This window comes from Mycteria americana, chromosome 3 (assembly GCF_035582795.1).
Source record: "Mycteria americana isolate JAX WOST 10 ecotype Jacksonville Zoo and Gardens chromosome 3, USCA_MyAme_1.0, whole genome shotgun sequence".
In the NCBI taxonomy this organism is placed as follows: Eukaryota; Metazoa; Chordata; class Aves; order Ciconiiformes; family Ciconiidae; genus Mycteria; species Mycteria americana.
The window spans coordinates 21,412,404-21,431,103 of record NC_134367.1 but is presented as its reverse complement, the minus strand read 5'-3'; the positions used below and the strand labels follow the sequence as shown (position 1 = coordinate 21,431,103).

General features: G+C 35.8%; 1 protein-coding gene across 2 annotated transcripts in view; it reads right to left on the bottom strand.

Annotated features, from left to right (window-relative positions):
- PXDN (peroxidasin) overlaps nt 1-18,700 on the bottom strand; it is a 102,089-nt gene that overhangs the window by 15,206 nt on the left and 68,183 nt on the right. For both annotated transcript variants that reach the window (XR_012775145.1, XM_075498019.1), the window contains exons 17-22: nt 16,850-18,353; nt 15,873-16,007; nt 13,285-13,493; nt 4,115-4,235; nt 1,432-1,564; nt 75-188 (exon numbers count right to left, since the gene is read on the bottom strand). Coding sequence is in view for 1 of the 2 variants with exons in the window: in XM_075498019.1 (XP_075354134.1) it covers nt 75-188; nt 1,432-1,564; nt 4,115-4,235; nt 13,285-13,493; nt 15,873-16,007; nt 16,850-18,353 (2,216 nt within the window). In the remaining variant the exon portion in view is untranslated. The remainder of the gene's footprint in view (nt 1-74; nt 189-1,431; nt 1,565-4,114; nt 4,236-13,284; nt 13,494-15,872; nt 16,008-16,849; nt 18,354-18,700) is intronic.

Genomic DNA, 18,700 nt, shown 5'->3' with positions numbered 1-18,700 from the left:
CAAAACTGGAACTGCTGTTTCAGAAGCAGAACCTAATATAATTTCTATCTCAAAATGGATTTCCACATACTTACTTTGCATTCACACACAGTACAAGGGTCCCTTTTCCAGGTTTCATTGCTGGAATATGATTTACCCTTTTCATCAGTGCAATCAGTTTTACTGAGGCGTGATTCAAGTTTTTTTATCTGAAAACATTAAAAAAAGTTAATAACTGAATCAAAGAAAGGGTTTTATTTGTCAAAGGTATTCTGTCTTTTATGCTACATAATCCATGATAAATACTTGACTGGGTTTTTCTTCTCACTACTTAGTTTTCATAATGCTAGAAGATTGGAAACAGGTAATATGTATGGAAACAGCCTTTCAAAAGAAAACTAAGAGAAGATACATCTTTCTTACCATTGGAATACACAACTAGAGCATACAAAGAGAAGCAAACTACATGTGACATCTATGGAAAGACAAATCTAAACTTTCAAAAATGTCTGAATGAAAAGGAGGTGAAATAAAAAATGTTTGCTTGGATTTTTGACTATCTCTATTTTTTCCTTAATGATGACAAAAAGGGCTTGTATGATTAGTTTATCTTGTTGATTATGTGCTTCTTGGGAACCATAATTAGGAAGGCACAATTTTTAACAATTCCTCAGTCCTTTTTACATCCAAAAAAGACAGAAGAACTGACTGAAATGTAATAAGTCTTACCTTAACACAGCATTTCCACTGTCAAAATGGGAGCATTGAAGATGAGTACAACAATGATTAAGTAATACCAAAGATGGAATCAAAGGTCAAATCAAGTTACTATGTAAATAAACATATGATTCATATCTATAAATTACATGGAAAAGCTGCTCTGGAAGAACTTAATTATTCTAGGCAAACATTTTGGCCTACTTTGGATTTGCCTGTCTGTATGGTAAACATTTTTAAAACTGAATTCCACTATGGCTGAGTTATTCTGAATAAAGAGTTTATTTATGCCACATTATAAAAGCCTTCTCTAAGTGATCTAGATCTTAACTATGTTTACAGCTGTAGTCTGGCACATTCTTATGAAGTCTACATTTTAATCATAGTTTTACATAGTTTCTATACATTTCAGATAGGAAAAAAAGATTTTACTAACTCTACAGACAAATTTTTAGAGAAAGACTAATCCCATGTTTAGTATACAATAGTTACACAAGGCTTCAGGTTCAAAAGTCAAGAGGGTCTAATTGTAGAATATTTCAGTATGATTTCAGACGAACATAGAAATAAAGAATAATAACACACCATGTTCTGTGTTTGTGTTTTGTTTTAGATACTATGTGGTGGGTTTTGGCTGCAGTGGATGTCTAAACATTAAAAACGTAAGAGGAGTGGTGTTAGGAAAACATTATAAATTAAATCTACAGTTAGAAACTATCCATTAGAGCACCTTACCTGGTTTCTGAGGCTTGAAATAGTTTTTTGCATTTCCAAAACAAATTCTTTGAAGTCATTCACTGCGGGCATGTTTGTATTTTCATTAGACGCTGATGTGGCATTACGAAAATATTTACTCTGTTTCACAGAACTGCAACAAATTAATGCCAAGTCAGGGTATTCATCTAACTCATTTTTATTTGGCTAGATATTTTAGAACACTTAGCAAAAATGTAAAAGAAAAGCAACCAACAAACACAGGAACTGTATGAACCACAACAGCACACAAGACCCACTGGTGCTGAAGACAGCCTCAGGTCAGGTCAGCTGTGGATTACTGTTAATATCACTAGCAACAGGGAATTTCTTCTACTTAGAAAAATAATGTATGTATTTCATTCAGAGGGACACATAAAGTTGTCACCAGTGACACTGTAGAGCACCACCTTAAATTCACTGGGAAATCTCTTGAGCCTCCAACATGAAAGCAGACAAAAGTGAAAAAGTCTTAAAAAATGTTACTTCCAAAGATGAGATTCACATTTCACATTCAGATTCATAGTTTCTCCCTCTATATGCTCAATAGCAAACTGTGTATTTGAAGAAATATGATATTAAAAAGGAAAATGTTGATTTTCATAAATAAATGAGAAGTTTTAGGTAGAACTTCTGGTTTAGAAGAACTTTTAGATATGAACATATTCCTGTGTCCCATTTTAACTAACATTTGAAATCAATACTGATTATCGTACACAAATTCTAGAGTCTTTTGTCTGTGGTACTTTCCAGCTGATATCTGGTAAGAGGTGTTGATCAACACTAAACTGTGTTGATCAATTCAATCTGTTGATGGGAAACAGTTATCAAAGGAACTGTCCATAACTAGTAATATATTATTTGGCACCACTTAAAAAACATGTATTCAAAACCAAGGATAACACTAATTATTAAGTTACTTATTACATTAAGATCCTTGAACCCATACAAGCATTCCTATTTTGTTAGCATGTCTTCTCCAGAGCTAAGGGATACCCAAAGAATGAGCTGGCAAATAAATCCTCTCTCATACAATAGGGCTTATGATTTATAATCTTTCTGCATAAATTAAAACAGCACTTATTGGCAGGTGTTCAAGCTACTTAGTTTCCATAGTTTTTCATCTAAATTGAAGAAAAAGAACTCTAAACGATATAACACGCCAAAATTCAAGTAAACCAGCTGCTATTGTATAACAAAAAGTTTAATCTTCCCCACCTGCTCAAGTTATTGGAAATGAGAAGTAAAAAAAAGGAGAAAAAAAATCTTCTCACCACAAATGCAATTTACATACAACAATGAGCATGAGAACTGATGAAAATATTAAAGGACTGAGGTTACTTTAGTTTTATTTATGCTATAAATAAAGTATTGTAAATTTACTATTTTGTAGTACTAATTAGTAATTAGACTGTTGTAGATTTTTGTGCCTCATTTCTGAAACACAGTCAAACAGCAAGTTAACGAAAACAAACTGCTTCTCAGATATAAGCATTTATTTTTTATTGCTTTCATTTCTATTTAATTTAACCCTTCTACAGTTTTAGAATTATGGGACTAGCATCTTTAAAAAGTGAATTGCTGTTTTGTAAATTTAAAAACTTTTAACAGTTCACTTGCAAAGACAGACAAAACATCTTTCTTCAAGGATTACGTCAAAGAAACCTTTCTTCTTCTGTGCTCTGTAAGTAAGCTTATACTTAGCTGCTGTTTTCTCTTGTCTAAAATCCTAAACACCTAAAGGCTCTGTTACTTCAGGACAGCTTCCTATCAATTAAGTGAAATATAATGGTGGTGTTTCTTCAGTGCTGTAACATCTGCATGAGTATTTGAAACTGCTGAAATAAATTTACCTGTCTACGTATCTGTCTAGCTGCTTTCCTTGCCAGAGTGGGAAGATTCTGCCTGGTCATCTCAGTCAAGTAGATTATTTTATTTGCTAAAAGAACACATGCTATATGGAAAGAGCTACAATTCAAGAGTCTCAGATTTGCCCATCATGAAGGATCTTCACAAGAAATGTTTGGTCTGAGCAGAACTCATTTCATTTCATTAATTCATAAATAAGTTTTGATCCCCTGGAAGTTGCTGGGACCCTGTGCCGTTGAGCATTTGTGACTTTGTGATTTACTTCCTTGCTAGAGTATTTTGAGGATTAAGGAGTTATAAACAACATTGTCTGTACCACTCCTGTTCTCTGTTCCTGCTCTGAGTATTTTGGTACTAGAAGCAACCCCTACCATTATCACAAATTCTTATGCTAGTGTTATCAACGCTCAGTTTCCTCCTATTTCTACAGGAGGACCTAGCAGCCCCAAGGAAGAAAGGAAATAATTTAGTTTGGTTACTGCAGGCAGAGTAGGAATGTGGGATTCCAAATCCCCCAAATTATGCTTCATTACTGAGTTTTTTCATGAAAACCACAGGAAGAAAAAAAGCACTATACTGTGTCACTCACAAAGGGTCTTACACAAATTTAAGCTTGAAAAAAAAGTGGTTTACTGTTAGCAGATATGCAGAAGTGTTAGAAGGAAATTCATCAATCATAAACTTGAGAAAGCAGACACTGGAAAAAAGTGGTATGCACTTACAAAGAAATCATTCAGTTTCATTTGATTTTGAAACCAAATGTTTTTTCATACTTCTTTCAAAAAAAAAATCTCACCTTGCTGTTTTGGACATTTTCATTTTCTTCAAGGGCTTGTCCTCCTGAAAGCTGTAATCAAGAGAACGTCTTCCCCGAAAGTGATATGAAAATGCATTAAACTGTCCTCTAGTTCTACAGTCTGAAATTAGACAAGAAATTACACATTATAAACTACAGCATAATTCAGCAGTTATTAATACGGTTTCACAGTATCTTCTGAATTAGCAAAGGCAATTAATACATTCAGTCTGATCCCTCTGGAATCAGTTTGATGGCAGCTGAATATGTCTCGGCGATAAAACATTTAATCCAGCTGGATGCAGAGAAGTTGATTATTCACAGACCAGCTTTTTGGTATGAAACAAAGGAATAAAAGATTATTTTCACAAATATATCACTGCTACTTTAACTATTCTTTTAACTTCTGAAATTTCCACTCTCTTGTCTTTTAATTATTTTCTGCTTTTGGAATGGGGTAGTTACATATGGAGGAAAACAATGACAGAAAAACAGCCTGTTGCTTCCTCATCTATTCCAGGCATTACTATTTGTTATTTTTGGCATTTGGAAGAGAATCTTTAATTAAATCCTGGAGAACATTTGCAGACACACTTTACTGGTTGACCAGCCCTATTTCCAAATTTGAGGGATTTGAAGGTATCACCAGACACTTAGACCCTAAGACCCCAGTGTAGAGTGAAAATCTCAAGCCTGAGAATAATCATGACAGAAATCTTCTCCTAAGATCCTAAGAGGACGTCTTCACAGGATGAAGTATTTCTTTCCTTCAGTTCACTTTTTTTAGCCTTCCAAACACAGTGAGTATTTTGAAGGAGTCCCATTTAAAAAAGAAAAGGAAAACAAAACAAAACTGGAACAGCATTTTGGAGAGAAGACAATGAGAAAATAGAAGTTTTCTCATTTCTGTTCACAGAAGCTTTAAAACAAAAAGTTATAATGGGCCAAGCTGCAGCGGGAACCAACAGAATGTTCAAATGCTAGAATCACTTTGGTCACAACAACCGCATGCAACACTACAGGCTTGGGGAAGAGTGGCTGGAAAGCTGCCTGGTAGAAAAGGACCTGCAGGTGCTGGTTGACAGCCGGCTGAACAGGAGCCAGCAGTGTGCCCAGGCGGCCAAGAAAGCCAATGGCATCCTGGCTTGTATCAAAAATAGTGTGGCCAGCAGGACTAGGGAAGTGATCGTGCCCCTGTACTCGGCACTGGTGAGGCCGCACCTCGAATACTGTGTTCAGTTTTGGGCCCCTCACTACAAGAGGGATATTGAGGTGCTGGAGTGTGTCCAGAGAAGGGCAACGAAGCTGGTGAAGGGTCTGGAGAACAAGTCTTATGAGGAGCGGCTGAGGAAACTGGGGTTGTTTAGTCTGGAGAAGCAGAGGCTGAGGGGAGACCTTATTGCTCTCTACAACTACCTGAAAGGAGGTTGTAGTGAGGTGGGTGTTGGTCTCTTCTCCCAGGTAATAAGTGATAGGACAAGAGGAAATGGCCTCAAGTTGTGTCAGGGGAGGTTTAGATTGGATATTAGGAAAAATTTCTTTACTGAAAGGGTTATCAAGCATTGGAACAGCCTGCCCAGAGAGGTGGTGGAGTCACCATCCCTGGAGTTCAAAAAACGTGTAGATGTGGCACTTTGGGATATGGTTTAGTAAGCATGGAGGTGTTGGGGTGACGTTTGGAATAAATGATCTTAGAGGTCTTTTCCAACCTTAATGATTCTATGATTCTAAGCAAAGAGTCTGCTAAGAAAACAGAAGGGAAAGCTGAAATAGAGAATCCCATGGACATAGCCCAACTAAGTCTGGTATTAGCAGAATGAGCCATGAAAGCAACTGAACAGGGGAAGAAGTCATTTTCCCTAATGTTTCTCTTAATTTGCACCAGAACAAATTTATTCATAAAGTCAATAACATTTTATAAAGTATTTTTCTGGAGTTTAGCAGTAGCTAGATCGAATACCTAAAGTATTAACACAAATTATTTCACAAGTTTCAAGTCAAGAAAAGAGCCTCATAACACTGTTGAACTGAGCAACTTGAGAAACAAATGTGAAGTTGCTCTGTGAGTATACAAAAATAAGTATCTTGGACTACTTTTAATTGTATTGGACTTTTACTTAAATTAGACTATTACAATTTCTCTGTTAGGAAAAACTTAAGTTTGTCCATGGCTTAATATCAATTAAAATAGAAAAAAATGACTGACAAAAAAAAAGTACCAATTGATTTTCAGTTCAAAAACAATACCTACAGATCAGTCTTTAATACAATGTATCCACACAATTTTCCTTCCCTTTCTTTCCTTGCAGCTTGTCCCATTCTTGAGTAAATTTATTACCTTCCTCCTATAATAACAGCACCACCAAAGAACTAGATGATATTTACTGCCAACATACTGTTCATTCTTCTTGTGTGTTCTGCCGTTTCTCACACAATCTTCTTGCTGCCTACTCAGAAACTAAGCTCTTTCAGACGGGAACAGACCGCTGTGTCTGTAAGATGCTTGGCATGAAGGCATTTTTGATCACCCTTAGACACTTCTATATTTAGTATGGTGAGAAAAGGGGTCACACTCTGAAGGGCCACTGGAGAAAGAACCAGTTTTGGTCAGAGGAATTTTTTTCTTAAAGCAATCTGTTGCTTCAAGTTTTCCTGAGTGTCACAGAAATTTTAGTTTCTCTTGGAAGCAATTTGTGAAAAGTTTCTGCTATCCTCCTTTGTTTAGTAACTGCTAAGGTCATCTGACATAATACCGATTTTTTTTTTTTTTTGGGTACAATAACACAATGGTCCATTGTTTTTTTATTCCTAGGCTGTTTTTTAGAAACAAAGGTCTGAAATCCTGGGAAGGTTTTATCACCTTAGACTGGTAAATATAAGAACCATATGTTCAGTGGCAGCTTCAAGTACACAGACCTGACATTTCTGTAGTTTTTAAAGACTCAAATATCTCAACTTTCCAAATGAACAACTCTTGTTCTTGCTTTCAGTTTCAGTTACAAGGAAGAGGATTGTCACTGCTGAGTGGTGCAGGACAGAATGTTCTACTCTAGCTTTCAGAAAGCCTAAACCAAGAAGTTTAGATCTTCTTTTAAATGAAGAAAACCTTAGCAGTTGTGGTAAATGAGAAAAATGAGCCTAAACTTCTGCTTTTTTCAGCTTACCTAAAATTTCCCCAAATTAAGTATACCCAGTCCAATTCATTTTCTGCACAAAAGCTGAATGTTTAAGAGCAACCTAATAATTCTTTTTCTCTATGGACAATGTTTTCTTCCAGAAGCTAGGTATTGTTACACTGCAAGTGTCAAGATAATCCATTTATATATTGAATCCATGTTCACATCTTCAGAAAATCCCCTATTTCCCACAAGGTTTTAAAAATGCACCTATAATGTAAATTGGATAGAAAAACCTCTGACATTTAGAAGTATTGAGCACTCTTTATTCCCAGTCAATCACCTCTCAAAATCTGGGTCAAGGTGAATTAATCTAACAGTAGATTAAACCAAAACAACTTGAGAGACTAAGGGAATGTGAAGAAAAGCACCCATAATGTCACTATTGCTTCTATTTGATCATACTTCAGTTTTCTGAGATTTAATGCAGTGAATTAAGTTGCTGTTACTGTAAGCATTTGTATGTATCTAAGAACTCCTAGTTGTGCCAGTGGGAGCAGTAAAAGGGAGGAGAAACACTGAAAATGTCTGAAATGTCAAAAGATTTTTTGAGGAGATGTTTTGGCAAAGCAGCTACTTAAAAATTACACAACATAGGAAAAAGACTTTTCACCCCAAAGGAGGTTCTAACTCAAAATAGCTTGTTTTGTTATTGCTAAATAGGTCACATCCCTTCACATTACACTGCACCTCTTCATTTCTTCTGTTGAATAAGACTTTCTAACAAATAATAAATTAAATAGCAGCGAAAAATGTAGTATGTCCGTCTAAAATCCAACAGTAATCTGCTCAGATTGGAACAGATGCATTTTGCATAAACATTATTTAAACATTTGGACAAAAATAATGGCATAGAAGGTAGAAGATAAAGTGACAGCTCAGACTGTCATCTCCCAGCTAACATACTCAGGAATTCTAATAATAAAGATGTTCTCTGTAGTTGACCTCAAAGTTCACAGACTGATGCTACCAAAACTAGAAGGCATTGGCATTGCTGGGAAAACAAATATCCAGATAATTTACAGAACATGATTATATAAATTGTTAATATATGGCTAATGATAGCCTAAAGACATTTAAAAACATATCATGTCTTCATGATCTAAATAGGTTTTGGATGGCCTGCAGGAAGATAAAGGAGAACCGTTAGGTTCTTGACACCAAACCAAAGCAAATGCAGTCTCCCCAGCACAAAAATTAAACAGGACTAGTTAGAAAGCTTTACAGATCAAAACCATGCATATTTTGGAATATAAATCTCAAAGATCAGTGAGAAAAAAAATTTCAGACAGACTGAAAATCCACACAAATTTGGAAATTTGAAAAGTAAGGACACTAAGAACTGACCTGCCCATTAGACTGTGAAGGTATCAGTGTCTTAGAAAGGCAGTAACGGTCCACGGGGAAGAAGGAAAGGCTCTAACTGCCCAGTTTTGCACGAATCACTGGGACACCTCCATTAGGATGCTTTCCTACCCCTGTTTCCTCAAGGGACATTGACACAGGAAGAGACTGCAGCCTGAATTGTCCTCTAGAGGCATCTCTTTCTCTACTGCCTGCAGCAGGACTTCGACAGGCTAGGATCTTAGATCTGGGGACTCATTCAGGAGTTTGGGTTTAATCACAATGAATGACAGCCAACTGCTTCCCTGTCACTTTTTCACTAGGGATGGCAACTACTGGCATGAGATACCTGGTAGCAAAGACAAAGCAACGTCATAGATTAAGTCTCCTTATTTTAATTTTATGAATTAGAACTGTATTTTGCTGATCATGGATACCTGAAAAAGATAAAATATTCTTGGTCTGGGTGAAATATAAATAAAAATACTGATTCCTTCAGTAAAATTTATAATCATACAGAAATGCTGGACTATATTAAAAGTACTTCTATTCAAAGAAAAGGATGTAATCCTTAAAATTACAGACCATGAAACTTTATTTTAGTAGCCTGGCATAGTCTGAATTGTTATTAAGCTAATAGACACTGTCTTTAAATGTAAATTTAAATGTAAAAAGATACATTTAAATGTAGAAAGCAAAAATAAATATGACATGACAGAAGCAAACTGCAAGATTTGTGTAAAGAGAAAACATGTTCAGACATAAATTGCATCATTTTGGTATTCTGAAGAGTTCTTGGTAAACAATTTCCATTGCCACAAAAGATCTTGCAGTCTCACACTGAGACTGCTGTTAACATTTTAAAATGTTAGTCTTCCACAGCATTTAGTGCTTAGCCCAGCGTTGCTTAGTATTTTCATTGAAGATGAAAGGGCATAATGAGAAGCACATAGTAAGATATAATAACTGGAAGTAAAAGCCAGACAATTTTTAACTTGGAATAAAGCACAATCGTTAAAACAAATAGTTGATGGCTTTCTAGAAGCAATGCTTAAATCAAAGAGGTCAGTACAGAAGCAACAGATGGCATAACTGTTGGTCTGGTCTTAAAATGCAGGAATTCATAAATATAGGTCTATCCTACTGGAAGACCATGTATAAATGCACTCAGATTAAGAATGTGTCTTTAATTCTTCTAATAAAATTCAGTGGGATTTAAATACGTTTAATCATAATTTGTATAAGGCTGTTTTCCTGAATTGAACAAAAAGAACAATATCTGATACAGGAGATGTGTTGGTTGCTATCTGAGAACCACTTAAGAAGAATTACCTTCCTAAATCAGTTTATGCTTATGAGCATGATGTGCATCTTGTCTGTATCACTTCCTCCTCGGTCATTGTTAGACATAAAACAAAAGGTTAAGGAAATTTTTCATTTTCATTTACAAAAAAAAAAAAGTGTGAAACTTCTAAAGACTCACAATGGAAAACATTTCAAATTTACATATTTGGAGTAAAACCATGCTTCCATTTGGGCCAATATGCCTTTGCACCTAATTTCTAGTCTTTCTTTTTACGTAATTCATCTCACAAAAATATTTGGGATAACCATAACAGTATGCTTATATTTGAGGGAAGAGAGGTATATCATTTATGTGTTTTGGGTTCAGAACTGAGATACAAAGTCAGTAAGAGTAATCATGGAAGCATACACTGAGTACTTTAAAAAAAAAAAAAGCCTTTTTTTGCACTAGAGAGCCTGAAAAAAGCAGCAAAAATTTCTTGTTTGGAAAATCTGAAGCTTGGATGCTCTTTGCTCAAATAAAGAGCTGCAGTAAATCTGCAGTAATTCCTCACCATCTCTGACAAGACACAGAAAGGTAGGAAGTGAAGGAAACAAGAAGAAAAACTTGTGTACCTCAGTGGAACACCTTCTTTTTCCCACCATAAACTAGTAATTCTGTTGTATGATTTGTTAACTGAAATCTAAAGGTAGTCTGCTATTGTTATTATAAGAAGGAATAATGCTCTGATTTATAAGAAATAAATACTAGCTTTACTCAAGAAATCTAAGAAGTAGCTTTCTGAAACTAAGAAGTTTTTATATCTTCATATGGAAAAGTATTTTGACTTGAACAAAACAGGAAGGATAACAAAAACAGATGTGTTTTTTAACCAAGCTGAAACAGCTGAACATATGGGTCACTGATTAAACATACATAAAGTGCAATGAACAGTATTCTGTATTCTAAATTTTAACTTAGGATAATTTTTATTATAAAATAATCAGAAGTATTTAAATGCGGAGAATGGTTCCTTTTTTCTTTTAAATAATAAACAATAATAAATTCAAAGAAACAAAAAAACCAGAATGTGTTTAACTTAAAGTAAATGCTGTTCCTGAATGTATGCTGTATATGTCCCCCACCTCAAAGTAGCGGTGAGTCCCTAGTGCCACAGACTGAAAGACATTTTTTAAATAATTGCTTAAACCTGTTTTCCCACAGAAAATGTCACCCCCATTCATCCACACAAGAAAGCAGTTCAAGCCATGCATACTTTGTTTTTTCTTCATTAACCTCTGCACAGACTTCAAAAGAGTTCAGAAGAAGGGGATACAGATAGGCAATTTTTAAAAGAACATTAGTTATTTATCCTTTCTTTTGCTTGGCAGTTGTCTAACTGTAGTGCATCCAGTAGTACTCTCTAGTAGTAACATTCTTGAATGAAAATACAAGCTAGGCTGTTGAATGGCTGAATACTCTAAAGACTTTCCAAAGATAACATCTGCTCTAGAAGGCTCAGTGATAACATAACATTTAGAGAATCAACACATAATTTCTCAGAACAGCTTTACAATTTTTCCAAATCGATATAATTAATGTATTTGTGAAACTGTCTGCCAAGCTTCATGAACCATGGCAAAGTGAACTTATCCTGAACTGGTATAATACGATTTATTTGCTTATGGTAAAGCATTTGAAGAGTGATAATTGATTTTCTCTCAATGCTTCTGGCATATGTCAGGGTTATTTTGAAGTGATTCTGGAAGACTCTGCATTATAATTACAGTATGTCAACCATATCTAGAGTTTTATAAGCTATTATCATCTATTTGGGAATGGCAAACCTGGTAAATGTTGTTTAAAAAATCTTAATAACCTAAGAAAAAAAAAACTGGTAAAAATTAGAGTAAGACCTGAATGAAATGATATCTGGGGGATATTGTACATGATTTCATTGAAATCTCAAGTATTTATTTCACTTAGTCTCACATAGATAACTGACATTTTGAACCAAGCCTTCCAAGGAAGAATTTTCTTAGACAGTGATTTATTATTTAAAGAGTTGTTTACTGGACAAGACAACACGGTAGTCAGTTTAAAAGCTAAATTGTGCCATATCTTTGAATAGTAACTCTCTATCTACTTTTTTCATTTTTAATGATACCTGAATTTGTTCTCATGGTAAAGTCACACTAGTTAGAAACCTTCCTCAGTATTTACTGTATCTATAGCAGGCTGAAGGGACATCCTCCATCAGTTTACCCTTTACCTACCGCCTTAAATTCTGAGCTATATCACCAAAGGACTCTCTGTCATCGGGGACAATTATATCTTACCAAAAGAGTTAAATGGACACTAGTGGAAGAGTGTGATCTCTCTCAGAAATACAATTCACTGGTTCTTTATTCATGCATATCTTTTGACAGAATATTGAATAGCCTACTCAGCGGGAGTAAACTCAAGAGAATCTGCAGTAGAAAAGATGAAGAACTCAGATCTGGATACCTTTCATCAGCAAATCTACAAGATACTGCTACTGAAAACTAGGTTCTTACTTGGTAAATTATAAGATTCTAATAATCCTCAACTGATAGTACCATTACCTTCTCTAATAAGAATAAGTATTTTACAGTTAGTAATTTGTTTGACAGCAATTTCTAGACAATCAGAGTTTCACAGAGAAGGTCCCAAAATTCCTGAATATATTTTTTCAGTCAGGGCATTTCATTTGAGTTTTGTCAAAAGAAAATGATAACATTGTCAAGGAGATCTCAATAGAGGTCGTTGTCCTCTGAAGCATTTTGTTGTTGATGCTACTGAAAATTCTGCAAATCTGTGTGACCCAGAAGATTCTCTTGGGAAGGGATCTTCTAAATGTTACAGATGCAGTGAAGTCTGATGTGATGATGGCTGAAGAGAGGCCATGCAGAAAATCCGTATGTGAGAGAGAAGCCAACATACATGCTACCAAGCAACATGGGATTCTCAGTGCCCTGTGCTTCATGCAGCTAAGTAAACCCTGTTTCTGGAGAAAAAGAGTTTATTTCTGAAGAAAACGTATCATCCCACTGTCCTAACTTTTGAAGGAGATGGCAGTGAACAAGAATATTTATCCACAAAAGGAAGAGGACAGGAAAACGGTTATCTATACCATGTAATGCTCAGATCTATGCTATGTCTACAATGTGGCTATTTAATATAAAATATGGAATGATCGCTCACTTAACAAGCGTTGTGCTCCAGATTTGAGTTTGTAACATCTTAACAAAACCTGAACAACAGTCAAATATCTTCTTAAAATAAAATGAGCAGATACTAAACACAGCACACATTAATACACCCAAATCCACCTGTATACAGACCTTCGCAGCAATCTTGCCACATTCTGAGGTCCAGTTTAGGAATTTCTTCACAGCTACTATATCCATGTGGGAATTCAGCCACCTTAAAGACATCATGTTGTACCCTGGTTATGTTGTCACCATTGTCACACAAAACTCTGGCAAGAGATGTCTGCTTGATCTGAGTGAGCTGAGCAGGCGTGAACACACCCGGGTTCTCATACCATAACCTGTAATCTCACAGAAAAGACAAGTTTGCTAGTGAAAAAACAAAACACACAGTTTTCCAGAGATATTGCAATACTGTATTCAGAATGAAATTAATTATTCCATAAATCCTGTTCTCAACTTTGCATTGCATTTGAGGGAGTGATCCAGATGCCAAAATGTAAGCGCTTGGTGCCGTTTCAGCCTTACTTGGTGTCATGCTGACACTCTGAAAGGGCCCAAGTCTTCAGCAAATCCTTTGACTTCTCTTCGAGTCCCATTTCAATGTCTTGGGTATCTTTGGACATCTAAAATGGCCCTAGACTACCAAGTTTAGGGTAAATGACCACAGATTTCTTTCTCCAGGCAACTTTCCTATGGGTATGAAAAAATTGTGATAGAATTGCTGAGATTAGAAGAATGGTTAATCTATACCTAGCTTATTATCAAGATAAGTGAAACTGTTTAATGTACTAAGGAAATTTATTTTCTGTAAAATTATTATAATGACTATACTAATTCAGGGAATTATTAATATATGCTCAGTGAATTCATTACATTGAAGGAGGAAACACTGTAGTTTTGAATAATTTATTTTTCATACATGAAGGGCTAAAAGCTTGTTATCAATACAAAAAATAAATAATACATTACTATTAAGCAAGCCAGCCCTCGAAAAGAAAACATTTTAATTTACTGTCCAGGATTTGAAAACATTTTACACTATTCTAACATATAAGAATTGTTCACTGTGATATCATTTACATCTCACAAAACTGTAAAGTTATAATTCTATATTGATATTTTTTCCACCTATTTCAACCAAAAATAAGTAGGAGGCTCTTTAAGTTTTATGAAAAATCAGTAACAATTTTACACTAAACTTAGAAGAATGGTCAACAAATTTCATTTTACCTACTTATTGTATGATTTTCATAAGGCATTGGACAGTGGCCAATGAATTTCCAAGTACTGGGATCAGAAAAACAGATTCTGAAATTTTCATCTTGACATGAAGTTACATTCCCTTCAAACATCACTCCTTTTCCCTGTACAGGCATATTTGTTTTGCATGGTGCTGGCAGCTTTGATCCTCTGCCCACTGTAAAGGCTTTTCAAAGAAGTGAGAGTTGCTTTCATTATGTCTAATAATATTTTACTATTTGCTGGCACATTGCTTCAAAACATTTGTATTCTTTGGAAAGCAGAATCCCATTTCCTAAATATTCAATGCTTTCCTATAGTTTCTAAATATTGTTTCAGAAAAAAAAAAAAAAAGAAAAAAAGCTTTTGCTGGAAAAATGCAAACAGACAAACACAAAAAAAGCAGTATCATTATCCTGTTGTGACACAAACAGGTACCTGTCACCAGCAATCTGGGGGCCATACTGCATATATTTCTCCTTTTACTCCCTCTGCCTCCAAGCATGAGAGTTTTATGTTTCACAGCTTAATTTTTAAACAGATTTTATGTAAGAAATTTGTCTTTAAAAAAAGCATACAAAAAGGCTTGTGTTATTGACTACAGAAATAAAAAAGCCTTTATGCTATCTTAAGTTGCAATTTTATAACTTACATAAAGCAAATAACATTAGATAAGTGAATCAAATCTAATTTCCTAATTCTTCCTCTGTTTCCCTTTCACCAGGATGGGACTAATCAGCATAAGTCTTTCTACCCTCATGCCATGCAAAAACCAGGATTCTAGGTCACAAATTATGTTACAGTGAGGGAAATATTAATTTTCAGATTCTGAAAGACTGTGCTGAAAGTATGCAAAGGACATTTGGCTGCGGTAACAATAGCAATAACTATTTTCTTATTTCAGGTACTGTAGAAACTGAAAATGAGAAATTGCTCATAATGTGCATGTAAAGTAATTTAAGAACAATTATCAAATTGTTTCTTTGGGATAACCTGTCTGCTTTCAACACTCTTTTGGTGCACAAACTGCTTGTATTGAAATATGCATAGGGGTTATATACACAGACTGGTACTTTTCCAACCTATGCTTAAGTAACGGAGATGGTGAAAGTGTCTCAATCACCACAATTCCTTTGCCAATACAATAATTAAATACCAATGAAAGGAGATGAGTAACATTCACTTTTCAGAAAGGGAAGTGACTTGAATAATTGGTAAAGGGAAACTCAGCATGTGTTGACTGTGGTGCTTTTTGGAGGTCAGTCTGTCATATTCACCATAAAAAGTAACAGACATAAAAAATAAATTAATCATAGCTTCTAACAATGTTTTAAACCTATATTCTTCATCTTTTCAATTATATATTAAAATCATAAATGAAAATAAAATGCAGTTTGATTTGGAAACAAGACATTGCAACTGTTATTAAGCAGCCTCAATTTGAAATGACTTTTGGTTTCCATGGTATTTCAATTTACCTGTCTCCATCCCGAATACGCCTAAACTGTGTGCTTAACAGACACATCAAAGTTGGCCCCAGTCGGCTCCCTGGAACTAAGTCTTCTACCATTAGAGCAGGAAATAGGTCTATGTTCAGTGGGGAACCATACAACCTATAAATAGAAAACCACAAATATTTAGTATCAAATATTTTACATTCACAAAATAACCAGTATGTGGTAAAACCAAGGGCAAGAGATATGAACAACTCACAGTAAAAATGACAGTGACAGTGCTACATCTTTTGTGAACAACCTGTGGGTGTATATGCAAGAAATCCTGCAATGTAGCTTCTATACGTGAGTAACATCACAGGTGTCTGCAAGTCTACCCCACAATTTCCTTCCTCCTAGTAGCTTTCTTCTGATTTCTTAGAACTGTTTCTTTTTCAATAGCTTCTCTTTCCTGCCCCTCTGTACACTTTTTCTTTTACTGTAGCTGAGATTAATTCTCTGTCTCATTTTGTGTAGATAAGATAGGGGTGGCAGGTAGCTGAAGGCTTATTTTCAAACATTCATGTTCTGAAGAAGAACAGACTACTGGTAGTGAAGGATGTCCACATGAAAATACAGTGAACCATATTCCTGTTTGTTTTAGTGTACGGAATGGATGGAACTGAACATATAAATACTTGCAGGAGACTGGCGTTAAAGATGACCTTACACTGAAATAACATTCATATTTAACAGCATTTATAAAACCAGATATTTCACATTAATACTTTAATGAACACATACAGTATATATTAACTTCTTATTGTTCACAGAGATGTAGAAGTGGAGAAATTATCTGCATGTGGGAATTTTCCACATCTATTTCCTGGTATGGATGGAAGTTTCTTAAAAAATCCCTTTACCCTTTTCTTAACAAATACTTTCTTCTAGAGAAGACATTTAACTACTAATTTTGCATGCACATTTAGATAATTGATTGTTTTTCTTCACCTCAGGCTCACCTGCTAAGTTTCTCCCTGATTTCAGGATTCTTAATTTCATTTTTCAGATCTTCAAAAGTCTGAGCTGAAGAAAGATTACAGTAAACTCTAAAATCATGGTAGGGAGGAATTCCATGATCTCTGCCTCTCTGAATATTCATAGCTGCCAGATCTAAAGCCACAGTACGTGCCATGGAGAAGAGTCTTTCTGTTAATTCTGTATTGAGTAATTGTGATGGGACACGCATCTTACCAGCAACACCAAACAATCCCCTTAGAAGTGGATCAATGCCTCCTTCATTTACAATCCGAAATGGAGAGAAGAATGCCTTATGAAGAGGTAGATGGCCTTGTGGAATAGGTTCAAAGTTTTCATCCAGTCGATACAGAAAAGGATTAATGAGTGTGTGACCAAACCTAAAAGCGGCAGTTGCAAACTCATTAGTTATGCCAGAATTAACACTGGGATCATAACCCTTATATTCGCCAAGCATCTTCATGCCTACCTCTCCAAAGATCTTAGGTAGCCAGTGGCTAAATGTTATGTGTTGCATTTCTGCACCAACAATTTTGCGTGTTTCATGATATATTGTGTCACCATCCCAGTGTGGATTCAGTTTCAGTAGCTCTGTGGCAATTCTGTTGTGTTCTCTAAACCACAACGTGTGGATGCTGGTAAGACCCAGCTGTTCATTAGAACGCTGATCACCAGCTAAAAAGCAAGGAATTGGGCTCTCATTTTCATCTTTCATACATTCTGTTGGTGGCCCAGTAGCAAATGGAAGAAGGGGCTTGCCAGATCTCTGTACGATACCCTGTCTCAGAAGACCCCTTTGACTTGCCAAGTCTCTGATTTCTAGTGCTTCATGGTCCGAACTGCCATACACATTGGACGCATCGATGTATGAAGTCAGCTGGTTGATCTGTTCTCGTGGGTACACAGAATTCATCAGGAGAGATGTCATGCCGCTTCCACAAACCGGACTGGAGCGTACGAAAAACATGCAGCGTGCACCATTTCGAACTCTGGGATCATTTGGTGGTATCATGATCGAAAAGCATGGAGGATCATTTGTACAAACTGAACTGCAATGCTGACCATCTGAAAACCTGGCCTCACTTAGGGCAGCCACAGTGAGGTCAAGGTCGTGGTCAAGAAACTGACCCCACTGCATGAGCATGTGAGTGTACTGGTCATCAGGAGTTATTGTTTCTGTTCCGATCAGAGTAGTTGAAACCAAGCGAGGCATTGGGAGTGCGTAGCCATTTGAGAGCCTCCTGGGTTCAATTCCTCGAGGCAAATTAAATCCATTTTCGTAGACTGACTTTAACAGACGTTCAAAGGCTGTCAGAGAAGCACCCCACATGGGATGCTGAAGGTTGTTGCATGTTCCATCGTGTGTCCTGTACTTCTGGTGGAAGCACATATCTGAGCAGTTGTTCACTCGTCGATGGGCTGTACAGCCTGAGAGATTAGCTATCAGATTCAAGTACTGTGGGGATACAAGGTCATTATAGTGATAACCTGAAACGAGAAGAGAGAGAGAAAATCAAAGACTTCATAGACTCATGGTCCCCACAGATCACAAATTTATTCAAAATGTTATTTTATTATATTGCATTTCCCACCAGATTAAATATCCCTATTGTTTAAAAAGAACAATAATAATCACATATGTATTTTAGAGCACTAGGTCATTTGAGCAACAACCACTATTAGGTCAGGAGGGAACTTTGTAAAATGCCAATTCAAGTACAACTCTTACAAAAGGTTCACGAAAGGAGCTCATTACTTATTTGGTCACTTAAGAAAGCAGAGATATTTTCAGAAATAAAAGCCTCATATTGAGACAAACGAGAAATTTTCCCCAT